General features: G+C 35.5%; 1 protein-coding gene across 6 annotated transcripts in view; it reads right to left on the minus strand.

Annotated features, from left to right (window-relative positions):
• myo1b (myosin IB) overlaps window positions 1-15,056 on the minus strand; it is a 93,064-nt gene extending 78,008 nt beyond the window's left edge. For 5 of the 6 annotated variants that reach the window (XM_028435790.1, XM_028435794.1, XM_028435791.1 and 2 more), the window contains exons 1-2: window positions 14,784-15,056; window positions 293-439 (exon numbers count right to left, since the gene is read on the minus strand). In XM_028435790.1, coding sequence (XP_028291591.1) covers window positions 293-418 — 126 coding nt within the window. In that variant the 5' untranslated portion in view covers window positions 419-439; window positions 14,784-15,056. Of the gene's footprint in view, window positions 1-292; window positions 440-3,837; window positions 3,842-9,706; window positions 9,712-14,783 lie in introns of those variants that run through there. The other variant, XM_028435789.1, reaches the window with a different exon arrangement.
• Between the last annotated feature and the right edge of the window lie 708 nt (window positions 15,057-15,764).

Below are 15,764 nucleotides of genomic sequence, written 5' to 3' on the forward strand. Positions count from 1 at the left end.
AAATACTTCGGCATCTGGCGACCCCCTCCCAGTGTCTTGCGACCCCAAATAGAGTCCTGAACCCAAGGTTGAGCACCCCTGCTCTAAGAGATAAGCTCTCAGCCAGACTCCCCGTTTCTTCTCAGCTGTAGATGTTACAGCTCGTTTAAAGACAGTATTCTACATTCTTCTGTGATTTATGGATCGTTTGGTTGCTGTGGTGTTTCCACGCTCTGCACAACTTCTAAAGCAAAGCCTTGACGGACGTGAAAGAAGAGGAAACACTGACATTCTGTATCAAAACGTTACTCACATAGATCTCATTGTGGTCAAAGCGGTTCCTCAGGTTCTCCAGGAACGAGTCGGCGGTCAGGGGCTCCAGGAGAACCATGTCCCCTACCCCAATCATGTTGTCTAGAAGTGACGTCTTCACCTCCATGATGGCTGCAGGTTTCCCCCCCTGCACACAAACAAACACAGAGATTCATTAAATGTTTTACTCTATTATCAACCCCTTGTTTGGTTTAAGTGTTGTAAACATGTCGGTCTGAACGGTTAAACTTATTTAGTCCAGATTTTTGGTGATTTCCAGTGAGTACGAACATGCTTTTTCCTCTGAAAATCTACAACTAAATATCAATTGTCCTCAGAAATGACTGAAAAACTAGTAACTAGTGATTTGTGATATGATACACATTGCGATATCAATAATTAAAAATTTCAAATCAAAATGGTATGAATTACAATTTATTTCAAGTTTTTAAACTTGCGAGAACAAGTAATGTAATTCAACTTTATTTATATACGGCAAATTACAACAAAGTCATCTCAATACGCTTAAAATATAAAGTTCATAGTAAAAAAGAAAAAAACCCAACAAGTAAATGTAATGTACTGTAAGTAAAATGGTAATCTACAACTGATTCTAACTCTGTTATGTTTTTTTTTTTTTAAAGTAACTACATCCATCTCTATAGTGCCCCAGTATATTTTATAAAAAATAAAGTGCAATCTACGTTCAAGCTAAAATGCATTGAGAAGTGAGGTCATGACCGGGCGTTTACGTGCTATGCATGTGTTCGTGCAATTAAATTCCTTTTTCTTTCTAGAAAACATGATTAAAAAAAGCAATTTGGACATTTTTTGGATTGATACGATAATCGTGTGGTGAAATATTGTGATATATATCACAGTCTCTAATATTTGTGGGGACAACAGCAAAGTTTAAGGAATCTCCTGCTGATTGGAAAACAAAAAGTCCTAAAATTAGCCGCGACAAACAAAACCAATCATGGACGTGTTTGCACAGCAGTGCTTTGCCTCCAGGGGCGGGGCCAAGCCCTCTACCCTAACCATGTAGAATGTCCCATCGGGAGTTATTATATAACTATAGAACTTTGAACTTTGTCTTTAGGAAGTCTGTACAGCAAGTCTCTGCACAAATTGAAGTAGATAAGTCCAGAGAGAGCAATATTAGAGGATATAGAACTGCTACTGAATCTGAGCTGAAAAGCTGAGTTACAATGACACTGCTGGGGTGGCAGTTTTCAGCCCTGTGTTGCTACCCGTCTCCTTTGAGACAGTAATCCGTAACTTCAGACCTGGAAATAAAAAAAGGGGCCCAGCGCACATTCATTGCTCTGATACGGGGCTTTACTGCACCAAAAGTCCCAGTGCCCAGTGTTGTGACAGAGCACTCATAAAGGGCTGAACGATGAGGCCCAGAGGTTGCAACGTGTTCACCTCCCTGTGGGTTAGAGATCTCATTTTACAGGCCTGGAAGCTCACACTTGCTCAAAAAGATCATAATAATGGGCGATAAGGACCAAAACTCATATCTTGATATTTTTTCTCAAAATGGCGACAAAAATCTCAATAATTTTCACTGAATAAAGTCTTACAAAAAAGTCGATTCTCGGTTAAATTCACTGATGAAAAATGCCACACAGACACATTTAACAGCTGCGCAATATGCGTTACTTTTGGCTTTTTTCTGCTATAAGGGACAGCACGTGTGAGTGAGTTCTGTAGTGTGGATGTATAGGGGAAGGTCTGGGTTAGGACGCACAAATGCATCTAACTGAGCTTTCCATGCTCTCAGAAGTAGAGAAAGCTGCGACTACTAAAACAAGTATTTTAATACAAAATAAGCTATAAAAATATATATATTCAAAATATGGAGAAATTGTAAAGAAAGACACTGACTGTACTCTATGAATGTCATATAGACAATATTGTCATTTTCTATTACGCCAAAATAGAAAACTTGATATATCTTGATACACGGTATAATGCCAGCCCTAAATAGCATAGATAATTTGGAGATAAAATGTATAAGATATTTACTAACAATCGTATCAAAAGCTACATGTTCAAACCTGATTTGAAATTTGTAATGTAGTACTCTCAACCAGTCTCGGTTTCGAGACATTCGTTACATGTTTTTTTTTAAATTCGGAATTAAAGTATTCTGCTTCGTGTTTCCATGATAATGGTAATTGAGGTTTACAAGGAAACACGTTTATTCACCTTTATTCAATTCCGCTCTAGGTCTTGGGGTTGGGAAGGGTTTTGATTGGACGTGGGGCAAACGTGACGTAAACACAAAACAAACCCTTCCTTTTCGGCTACAACATAGAAGACCTCGTTTCATTATATCCATATCTTCTGTGGCTCTTATCAAATAAATAGTCTCGGCTCCAGTCCAACGCTTGCTTTGGGCGGTCATCCTGGATTACGTGCTAGCGAGCATACAGGTCAATCGATACAGGACAAGCATGCAAAGAACAACCGTAATTAATTGAAAGTCGAATTAACGTAAACAAGACAGAGGAATTCATTCGGAATGGCCATTTTCATTCAGAATTAGGTATTTACAAATCCATTTTCAATCTTTTTAACTTTTATTCTGAATTAAAGCTCTCATATGAACATAGCCATTTGGAAGGTCTTGGTCTTGTCTCGGTCTCTTACTGGCCAGACTCAGGGTTTTTCATCAAGACGAGCACTGATCTGCTATTCTTCGACTTCAGTAATGTGAAAATAAGGAGAAGAAGCAGTTTTCCAGATTGATTCATTCAGGTTGTAATTTTACTTCAAACAGATTATCTGCCTTCTTGGAAATCTTTTCCAGCACCTTATGTGCCGACACCTGCAAAAATCTGGACATCAGTCAATCTAATTTCTAGTCCAATACCTCTTAACACTTACTTTAGGCCTTATTTATTTGAAGAAATGAGTCATGGTCTTAGATTTTTGGCATGTTGTGATTTCTGTTCAACATCACCATGGTTTGTAAAATGTATTTTTGTAAAATGTATTTTTATGATCATGGTCTTGTCAAAAATCTTAGTCGCAGACACGTTTTGGTCTTGAGTACAGTACAACACTACAATTTTGATATTTAAAATAATTTTAGCCAGTTTATGGCTATGTTTACACTGCAGGTTTATATGCTTAATTTGGATATTTTTCAAAAATCAGATTTTCTGTGTGCTTGTTCATACATTACACATTAAATATGTCTTCTATCAGTTTGGAGTATAAACGGAATGCAACCCTGAAGTGACCCACATGCACAAAAGAGGTCCTGAGGCAGTCGCATTGCAAAATATCAGATACTTATCGGATTTATGTTCACATATGAAAGTGGCCTTGGTCAAATTTGAAAAAAAACATAGCCAGAAAAATACAAAATTGGAATTGACCTGCAATGTGAACATAGCCTAAATTTGGACGTGGGGAAAACTGCTAAACCTGAGCAGGAAATGATTTAAGTGCAAGTAATTATCCACTGTTAAACCAGGTTTTTACAGTACTTATGTAACAGCAAGGTATCCCACCAAAAAGAAGTGCCACTGTTCTCTACTCTTGCTTTACATCACTTTTTCCCCTTGCTTGTGGATCCATGCGTCTCCATAAAGTAGTTGCCCAGCTACTAGATGGAGTCATTTTCCAAAACCGCCAAAGACTCAGACTCAGCATAATATACTAAAAATGGATTGGCCAAGAAAACAAGTCATTATTTAAGTCATTTTAATGGTACTGAAATCCCAATCCCCAGTATGGCTCATCATGTCCACCAGCTGTTTCAGTTGTCTGCACGATATGAAAAAATACAATCACATCCCTCAGGTCTCTGGTGGGATTAAGTGACACTTGCTTCCCTCGTCGTTACACAACCCACTCTATACCTTTCATTCTAAGTTTCTTCCTGCATTAGTTACAAGAGTTTTTGCTTTACTGTTGTGTTTAAATAGTTATCTTTTCACAGATTCCTTATTACCATATGTTTAAAATGCCTACAGACCCCAAAAGAAGACAACCAAGGATACTCGGGGTACTACAGGCTCAAAGCTTCAAAGAAAGGTTAAAACAGGACAAACTTGTTGGTTTCTATAACGTGAAGCAAGTCAATGACTCCCTTACTCAAAGACTTTTCTAGAGATCCAGTGACTTGTACTGTAACAATGTAAGATTTTAATAAAAATAAGTCTTTGGCGCATGGTTTATATTATGAACTGTGGCCATGTGTTCAGATGTGTAAACAGGAAGTGAGACATGTTAGAGGGTTACGGTTCAATACAGTTGAGTTTACACTGTAAGACTGTGTTTTAACAGCACACGGCCTGTGAGAACAGTGAAAACAGATACTAGAGTCTAGACCTGCCGTTGACCTGTCGTAGAATTCTACAGTATGTGTGAATGTCGTCTGAGCGTCTGACCCATTTCAACCTAAAACAGACAGCATCTGTCTGCATCCTGTACGGCACGCCATCATCCCCTCTGCTGATAACCCACTACTCCAGATTTACAACTCACATCCGGGCAGCCAGTCACACAATCCCATTAATAAAAGGTTGCCGCCTGCTGCTAAATGTTGTACTTGATCCAAAAAGAGAGAATGGGCGAAAACCTTCCAGCCTTGATTAAACTCCAGGGATTATCCTCCGCACTGAGTGCTGACGCAATGAAAAACACAAACTATGTCCTCAACAGTGGTCAACGTTCGGAGACCCTCTCACAGGAGGGGGTAAAGTGTATGAAATGTAATTATTGTAAACAATCTCTGAATGCATGATAAAACATTTCAATATTTGCAGAGTTTCATAAAAGTAGGTAATGTGTCTTCATATGACATAAGTAGCTGTAAAGCCAAACAGTAGGTTTTGCTGGTAAAACTCGCCATTTTCTTTATATATTTTTATTTTTACAATGAAAAAAAAAAAAACCCACCACAGTAGATATAGTTGTAGAATAATGAATAACTGTAGTTACATTACTGCTCCCTACTGTTAGAAGTAACTTTAAGCAATTTAAACAGTAACTATAACTAATACATTTATTTTCAGCAGGAAAAAAGTGGTTTTGGCGTTTTAAAGTAGAGTTGTTCATTACGGAAGCAGATTAGGGACAATTTTGACGGAGAAAATACATTTGGGCGAATCAAGAATAAAGTTGAAATGTTGAGATTAAAGTCGAAAACATGAGTTTAAAGTTCAAATTGTGAAAATAACTCAAAATACAATACCATAATTAAAGTCGAAGGTTTGCTAATAAAGTCAAATCTACGGAAACTGACGAGGGCCAGATCTCAACATTATTCTCGACATTTTGACTTCATTCTTGATTTGACCAAAATAATTTTCTTTATCAAAGTTGGCCCTAATGTGCTTCCGTAGTTTATTTATCTTCACATTTTAGCTAAAGTATTTCAAATGTACGTATTTCGTCCTTAAAAAAAACGTAAGAGTGACTGCCCCATAGGGGTTGAAACCTGGCTATTACAATCAAATTTTGCTATTGGCTGAGAATGTTGGTTTGTGATGATTTGGTGGCATCTTATGTCACTGTTGGCTCCGCCCCCTCCTACAAAAACTAGCACCTGTGGACTCTGCAATCTGTGGCGAGTAGATTAGATTGAATAGCGATTAGAGAGCATATTGAGTAGCTAGTTAGCGTCGCATACATTGTTCTTTGGCATTTTTTTAAAAATCAAGCCTAGAAACATCTGCCCAAACCTTGGGGTTTAGTTACTCTTTGATTAAATTAAGCCATGTCACTGTTTATTCTTTTTTTTGTTTGTTTGTTTTGTAATTGATAATTTCTTTGACCCATTGGAAACAAGTTTGCATGCCACCAGTCGGGAACTTCTGCTATAAACATGTTTGTGATCGAGTACCAGTAGTAATAAACACTTAATATTGACGGCAAATTTAGTTTTAGTCATAGTTTTTTTTTTTTTTTTTTTACTATAATGCAACTTAGTTTCAGTCCAAATTTTGTCATCAATACTTTTTCAGATATAGCCTGGTTTTAAACATATAAATGACATTAATATTTTATTTGACTAAATCTGTTACAAATATAGTCGACTAAAATATACAGGACAAGAGTTTATGTATTTTTTTTAAAAATTGATGTGAGATGGTATTAATGTTTGTAATGATCACTTGATCAGTTCTGATTGGATTTCATCCCATGTGACAAGTTTAGTTTAACAAATTATTAATTAATTAACAAAAAAAAAAAAAAAACGTGTCAGTTATTGTAACTTACATTTTGTACATTTAGTCGACGAAAACCACAACAAAAATGTTTCGTTGACAAAATAAACAATGGTAAACAAAACCATGAGATTTTGTTCAAAATGTATCATATTTAACATTTTTAAATCAGCTTTTTTTCTCTTTTTTTTGAGCAGAAGAAGTCTTTTTGGTAACCAATGCCAAAACTTGTGAAATTATTGACATTATAACAATAATTAGATATTAAATCTCTACCAGTGACACAATGCACTGATATTCATGACATGGCAAACATTTGGTTTCCATTCCTGTTCAAGAGTTGACGTACAGCCCAAATCCAAGAACTAACTTTTAAATATGAATTTGGACTATAATTCCTACAGATTAAAGTGCTTCATCTAGTTGCTGAACAGGCAAATAAATAAATAAATAAAACCACAAGAGAGATTGTATCATCTGATGTCTGAGAGTTATGGATGCTTTGTTTTGAACACAATATTATTATCAGACATGCCTCCGACTCTGACCTAGATTTTTCCTCCTGTCAGATCGAGCTATGGAGAAAACATTGAAAAGCAGCACTAAAGAGACATCAATTATTTAAAAAGGCATCCATCCTCTGTATCAGCGTGTGTTTTTCCTTTTTCTCTAGTCAGAAGCTCTGGTGGAAGTGATGCACATGTGGAGGAAGTTTAAAATGTCAAATAATGTGGCTTGAGTGAAAGTTGATCCAGAAGAAGTCATTTTAAACACTGTGATAGAGCTACTCAATTATAGAAAAAAAAAAATAGTAATCACAAATATATTATATCATATTTAAAATCACAATTATTTGTCAACCAAAATGTTGGTTTTTTTTTTGTACAAATCAATGTTAAATATATTCTTTAAACATAAATAAATCAAGTATGTTCACTTTTGCATAAAACAAAAAATATGTGATTTGAATACAAATAAATAAAAAGGTGCAAAGTATTTAGAAAAATATTCAAGTACATAGAGTCTTTGTAGATATCCAAAATCATGGAGGTTTGCTTACTATGTTATATCATTTTTTGTTTTAATAATCGTTTTTTTTCCATTACCGATATTTTATTTTTGGAATCGTTGAGTATAATAATCAAAATCGTAAACAACACTGTGATGCGTTGCAAAAAATTACACAAAAAATGGCAAATACACATAAAATGACTCCAAATACACACAATTACAGAAAAATACACAAAGGGATGATTAAAAACACCAAATACTAACAGAAAAGTAAGAAAATGACTCCAGATACACCCAAAATTACAAAAACACAGAAAAAGGGTGTTTAAAAACACTGAAAAGTAGGGGTGCCCCGATCCGATATTAATATTGGTTCGATATCAGCCAGAAAACAAATATCAGATTTTGTCGGACTGCATCTAAAACCTCCGATAAAAGCGTTCCGACAAGTTTTTGTCCCCACCATAAACTGACAGCAATTCAAGGTCACTTCAGTTATTTTTCACTGACTATTGTTCTCTGTTTGGGTAATATCATTTGATCAAGCCTTTTCTCACATTCCACACTACAAAATAAGTATGAAAAGTATGTATGATTTGTGCTAATATCGTATCGATATCGGCCAATATTCAAGGCTGCAATGTCGGGATCATAACGGAAGTGAAAAAGTTGTATTGGGACATCCCTACTGACTAGTAAAAAGAAAAACAAAAAAAATTACTGCAAATACACCCAAATTTACAAAAACGATGTTGAAAAAGACTGAAAAGTAACAAAATGACAGCAAAAATACATAAAATGAAAGCAAAAATACACAAAAGGATGAGAAAAATCACAGTAAAAACAAAAACAATGCAAAATTACAAAATAAAATACACAGAATGACTCCAAACACACAAAATGAGTGGTGTGTAACGTGACACACGGAAGCGGGGGTGGTCAGTGTGGGCAGCAGGGTCACAACATCACAGGCTGTTGGCAGCGATGTAGATTAATAACAATCAGAATCCTAAATAGAGCAGCACCAGGACACGGGCTGGGCCACCAGACAGGGAGGGGAGGGGCTAAGTAGAGGTTAGCAAGTAGCCATCTGTGAAGTGACCTGGAAAAGGAAGTCCTCAGCCTGGCTGCAGGTGTGCACTTAAACCATTAGTGTGTATGTGTGTGTGTGTGTGTGTGTGTGTTAGTAGACGACCACACAGGAGGAGAGAGAATGCAGCAGAAGCAGGAAAACATGGTCTCCTACGACTCATGACTCAGCGTTCTTTATATAAAAGAAAAATGTTCCATTTACACAAATCTGTTGCAACAGGTGTTCTCCATCCTGCATGTTTCAGAACGATGGCTGTGTTGTAAATGTCATCTAACGTACTACCCATACTAAGCGTGACGCCAAAATGAGTATGTAGTGCGTTCACATTAGATAGTATGAAAAGATTGAGTACTAAATGGGGAGGGGACATTGTTTAGGTGTGCACCGTGGGCACACTATTGATATTCAACCGTCCCATGATGCATTTCATTTCAAGCAGAATGTTAATTAAAGTCAAACATGCAAACTGCATTTAGAAATACACACACGCACGCACACAGTGTTGACTCAAAGCCAACATGCGACACACGTCTCGGACCCTGAGCTAAACAGGCAGCACAGAGCAAACACTATTCATCACCATGGCCACTGCACGCGCACGCTCCCTGATTTATACTGAAGCCTCCCACCCAGAGGCTCACGGGGGCTTTGGCCACATTATCAGACACCAAACTCAAAGTTGGCTTTCAATGGCTTATCTTTAGAGAGCTGAATGAGATAAGTCACAGAGAAGTGTTTCTACTTCATACAACTCTGACACACACACGCACACACACACACACACACACCTTTCACTGGCCTCACATCACTGTTTGTTTGATTAGTGACTCTTGGGGTAATAAAGATCCCATCTGGCATCCTGAATGAGGCCACAGCCGGACGACAAAGGAGGGACATACTGTATATCAGACATGGGCATCTGGCCACCCGGGGCCACATGTGGCCCTCAGTCTTATTTTTTTATTGCACAAAATGACACTAAATTACAGAAAAATGCACAAAATGACTCCAAATACACACAAATTTACAGAAAAATTAACACAAAGATGATAAAAAAAAAAAAAAAAAAAAATCACAACAGAAACAAAAACAATACAAAAAGATGACAAAAATACACAGAACTCCAAATACAAACAAAATGACAAAGAAATAGACAAAAGGATGATTAAAAACACCAAAAAATAACAAAATAACAGCAAAAATACAAAAAAGACTCCAAATATACACAAGTTGAAAAGAATCACAATAGAAACAAAAACAATACAAAATGACAACAAAAATACACAGAATAACTGCAAATGCACACAAAATTACAAAGAAATAGACAAAAAAATAACAGCAAAAATTACTTCAAATACAGACAATTACAGAAAAAAATACACAAAAATATGTTAAAAACACACAATAGAAAAAAAAAACAATACAAAATGATGACAAAAATACACTAAATGACAGAAAAATACACAAAAAAAGGTTACATTTTAAATGTATCCATGGAACACACAACAAAAATCATACAAAATGACAACATAAATACACAAAATGACTCCAGAAAACACAAAACAATTCCAAAAACAAAACAAATCACAACAAAAACACACAAGATGAGACAAATATACAAAATGAAAACAAAAAACAGACAGAACAATTCATAAATACAGAAAACGAAAAAAAAATAAACAAAATGAGAACAAAGATTCACAAAAATAGAGAAAAATACAAAATGACAACAAATGGATACAAAAAAGGAAACTCAGATTTAATATTAACTGATGTGTTGCAGCCGCTGTGATAAAAGTCGCCCATTCCTGCTGTTGTACATGTTCTCATAAACATTTTAAACGACGAGTGAAAACGATAAAGAACATTTACGTGACCTTTCAAAATAAATGTATTGGTTAGAAAGAAAACTGTTGTTCTTTGTTCTTTAGAAGCTTAAATCATGATCCCACAGAGAACTTTAGTATAGTTTATGAAACCTAGCAGTGGTTTTACTGTACGCCTGCTCTTCAGCTACAGTAACTCCAAGTATGTCAGTGATGTCAGAAATAAACGTTTTAATGTCTCACACACAGAACAGGGTGAATGGTTTTATTCATGCAGCCGGTAATTTATTCCAGACAGCAGCAATAAGATATTTGTAAAGCGGGGGCATGTAGGAGGGTAAAGCCCACCCTCACTTCATTTATCCACCGCTGATCACTCTGTGCATCTAAAATCCAGGTATATCCACAGATCAGACGGGACCCAGGGTGGGCTGTGATTTAAATAGGAAAGGGTGGCAGTCATTAAACATCTGTGATTCAGGGTCAGTGCATGTTTTGGTTATTGAATTTTCCGTTCTGAAAAGAAAATTGAAAAACAAAACATTTTTGTTATCAAATTGAAAAATTCAAGGTATATTTCTTCATCAGGGTCACAAAGAGATAAACAAACATTTAAAAATATGTTGATTTTCAATATTGGATATTAGGGGTGTCCCGATCCAATATCGGTCCGATGTTAGCCTGAAAACAAATATCGGATTCAAATTTCCGGATTTTCTACCAATTCATGTTTTTTATTTATTTTATTAAATTGTAGAATACTGTAGATATCATGTTGAAGGTTAAAAATTATGTAACCAATTGGTTAATAATAAATGGTTCAGTTTTTGATAATTGTTCTGTTTGATCAAGCCTTTTCTAACATTCCACACAACAAAATAAATAATTACAATATCGGTATCGGCCGATACGCAAGGCTGCAATATCGGTATCAAAAAGGAAATGAAAAAGTTGTATCAGGACATCCCTATCAGATATCGGTCCGATATCAGCCAGAAAACGAATATCGGATTTTATCGGACTGCATCTAAAATCAACGATATAAGCTTTCCGATAAAATGTTCCACTCCAGCACTTCTATCCATAGGTGACTGTGATTCACACTCCAACAAAGAAACCTACTGTTACCGACTATTAGTGATAGACCGATACATCGGCCGGTCAATGTTATCGGCCGATTTTTGCGTTTTTTACGTGCATCGGCCGATGTGGGCTGCTGCGTTTGCCGATCCTCATTATTTCCAGAGAGCAGAAATATTTTTTACTTTTTCTTGCTCTGCATCACCTGTTTATAATATTTGTTCTACCTCTCCTTTGTTCATTTCAATAAATGTTCCTTTTTTAAAAATTGAGACTCGTACCATTTATCACCATTGAGTAATTTATATGATGTAAATTGAGGGAGGAAAAGTAGTATCGGCAGTCTGTATTGGTCATCGGCTATGGCTGATGGAAATAAATAAAAATCGGTATCGACCCCTACAGACTATTGTTCTCTGTTTGAGTAACATAACTTGATCAAGCATTTTCTAACATTCCACACTACAAAATGAGTAATAAAAGTATGTATGATTCGTGCTGTTATTGTATCGCATCAATATCGGTATCGGATCAATATTGGTATCGGCCGATACGCAAGGTAGCAATATTGGCATCATATCGGAAGTGAAAAAGTTGTATCGGGAAATCCCTAATTTTCAATGTTTGTTTCTAACACAAAAAAACTGAAATGCCAGATGACAAAAACAAAACAAACAAACAAACACAAAATTGAAAAGACTCGTTTTTCATGATGGTGAGACTGGAAGTTATTCTTTTCAAAATAAGAGCATGTACATGAGGACGCTGCTGTTTTTTCTGACGCCAAAATAAATGAATTATCTCGATATCTTCACTGCTGTTTAAAATCTCTTTGGAACCGTACTCGGAAATAATTTTTCAAAGGGCAAAACAAGGCTTGTCATTTGCAGAAATGGCTGCAAATGTTTCACACCAAAGTGGGAGTGGAAGAGGTTTTTTTTTGTAAAAAAAACATGAGAATATTTTGCACAGAAAATGGTTTAATAGACATTTTAAACAGCAGGGACAATATAGAGATAAGTCATATATTTTAGCACCACAAAAACAACAGCGTCATCATATATGTGCTCTTATTTTGAAAAGAACAACTTCCAATCGCACCATCATGAAAAACTAGCCTTTTTTTGTCCTCTGGTATTTCTGTTTTTTGGTTTTTAGAAACAAACATTCACAATCTACTGATTTTTAAACATTTATTTATCCCTTATTGACAATGATAAAGAAATATACCTTTTCTGAACGGGAAAAATCAATGAAGAAAACATACACTGACCATTCAGACACTGATTGGTTTGGCAGGAAGTTAAGTCATTTGTTTCCAACCCAAGAAACTTTTTTTTATTCACTAAAATACATCGTTTTTTTTTTAATGTTTGTTATACTGAACAATATGTGCCAGCTCAGATATCATCATTATATTGCATTTTATTTGAACTAGAATTATATTTGAGAAAGTGAAAGTACATAAGTTTGAGATTGTGTGTGATATATCGAGTTCTATTTTGGTGATATAGAAAATTACAATATCGCCTATATCAATATAGTTTTTTTATAGCTTATTTTGTATCAAAATATTAGTATTGGGAGTCGCTGCTTTCTCTACTTCTCAGAACAGCATGAAAAGCTCAGTTAGATGAATTGCTAAGTGCGTCCTGATCTAGACCTTCCCTTAAACAAGCCACACTACAGAACTCACTCACACGTGCTGTCCCCTATAGGCGAAAAAGCCAAAAGTGTCACCTCCTGTAGTATGTAGAGCTGTTTGTTCATTTAAAAAGTGCCTGTGTGGCATTTTGCATCAGTAAATTTAATGCAGAATTGTTTTTCTGATCAGATTTAATTTGAATTATCAAGATTTATATCGTATATCGCCAGATTTGGTCCATATCGCCCAGCTCTACACCGTAGGGCAGGCATATGCAACTGGCGACAAACAAACAAAAAAAATATATATATACCTAAACTCACAAAACGATCACAGAAAAAAAACCCAAAACGACAAAAATACAATAAACTAAATGCAAATATAACATACGTGAAATAACAAAAACACAAATAGAGACTCAAAATGTGCAAAATGCCAGGAAGAAATTCCAAAAAAGGAAAAGAAAAATCCACAAAATGACTCCAAAAACACACAAAATGACAAAAAAAAGAACACAAAAAAAAAGACAACAATAAAAAACCTGTTGTTCTTTCCTGTGTTAATGCTCAGATTTGTCATTATTCTTGATACTGGTATTAATGTTGATAATGTGGCCCTCGGATCACACAATCACATTCTTGTTGCCCCGCTGTGATAAAAGTTGCCCATCCCTGCCCTAGGGGATCAAACAATAGAACCAAGACAATACAAAATGACTCCAAATACACACAAAATGACCAAGAAATACACAAAACAGTGAATAAAAGAAAAGTAACAAAACGAAAAGCAAAATGACTCCAAAAACACAGAAAATTACACAAACGTGAGAAAAATCACACATTAGAAACCAAAAAAAAATACAAAATGACTTTAAATAAACACACTATTACAAAGAAATAGACAAAAGGATGATTAAAAACACAGAAAAGTATCAAAGTGACAGCAAAAACACACAAAAAGACTCCAAATACACACAAAACAACAGAAAAACTACACAAAAGGATGATGAAAAAAAAATTATCACATAATAGAAACTAAAAACATACAAAATGACAAAAATACACTGATTGATTTCAAAACACACACAAAAATTACATAAAAAGAAATTACAAATCAAACAATAGAAATCCCTGCCATATATGTAGAATTTTAATCCGTAATTCTTTATTTTATTATTACAAGACATTTAAGGCGACCCCAAATGGGGTCACGACCCCATGGTTGGAAAACACCCTGGGTTAAGTTTAAATGACAGGAGCGTAGGGGAAAAAGAGTGAGATCAGCTGTAAAAGTTTCCATATGCCACATAATGACGTACAAAGCAGATTTAAACACTGTTAAACAAATAGACTTTATGATGATGAAATGATGTTACAGTGATTTTAGTTTTATTGTGTTAAATATTCATTCTACATCTGTCCACTTTAACAAAGAAAAAGGGGTAAAGATGCACAGGAGCCCCCAACCCCCCCTCCCTCAAATAAAGAAATGAATGAATGAGAAGTGGAGACGAAGACAATGACAAAGAAAAGTTTACAGGAGTTTCAAAAAATGCAACAGATGTGTTACAAAAGACGCCCAAAGAAAAAGAAAAAGAAATGTAACTTTCACAGTTTAGAACCACATGGTCTGCCGCTACTTGCCTTGTTAATGTTCCACTACCAGGACTACTTTGCTCTGGTCCTAAATCCAAAGTGTGCGGAGCGGACACAGCCTGGAGGATGTTCCCCGGGCTCCTGAAGCCTTTTCCCCGCTGGCTTTGCTGAGCTCGGATCCGCCGGAGCTGGACGAGGCTGAACGGAGACTCTCAGCACTCGTAGCGGGGCTGTGGATGCACTGAGGCGGGTGTAGGCAGCGGCTGTAGCGGCGTCTCAGGCTCGTCCGGACGGAGTCCTTAATCACCTCCAGGGCTGGGGGGAGGTGGGGCTGTGCTGCGTTCACGTGTCATCGGACACAAGACCTTTAAACGTTTTCAATCATAATCAAAGTGAGTACAACTCTCTCTCTCTGTGTGTGTGTGATACTTTGAAATTAAACTGATAACATGATTTTATACATACGTATCACAAATAACTATTCGTAAAAACAGAGATAATGCGCTAAAATGTTGTCCTTATATCATCACCATCTGCCTGCGTGTGTATTGGTGCTTCATTTTCCTATTTATATCTAATTTTCTAATATTTTGAATCTATTTTTCTTTTTTTAAATAATATGTTAAGGTTGTATTTATTCAGACAACTTTTTTTTCAGGAAAAATCAGTAGATGCCTATGAGGAAGACTGGCAGTTGGCAGTCGAAACATGTCAGGACATTAAAGTAAAATTTCAAAGAACATTTCAAAGTAAATCTCCTAAATAAAAGTTGCTTGATAAAATGAAACCATAACATATTATTATTATTATTATTATTATTATTATTATTATTATTATTATTATTATTATTATAATAATAATAATAATAATAATAATAATAATAATAATAATAATAATAATAATAATAATAAATAAGCTGGATTTGTTTTTCCTGTGAATAAAATAAATACGTATTAGATATAACAATAAAACAAATGGAAATAATAACAGAAATCTCTTAAAATGAAAAAAAAATGAAAATCGAATTAA

This window comes from Gouania willdenowi, chromosome 21 (genome assembly GCF_900634775.1).
Source record: "Gouania willdenowi chromosome 21, fGouWil2.1, whole genome shotgun sequence".
NCBI classification, from domain to species: Eukaryota; Metazoa; Chordata; class Actinopteri; order Blenniiformes; family Gobiesocidae; genus Gouania; species Gouania willdenowi.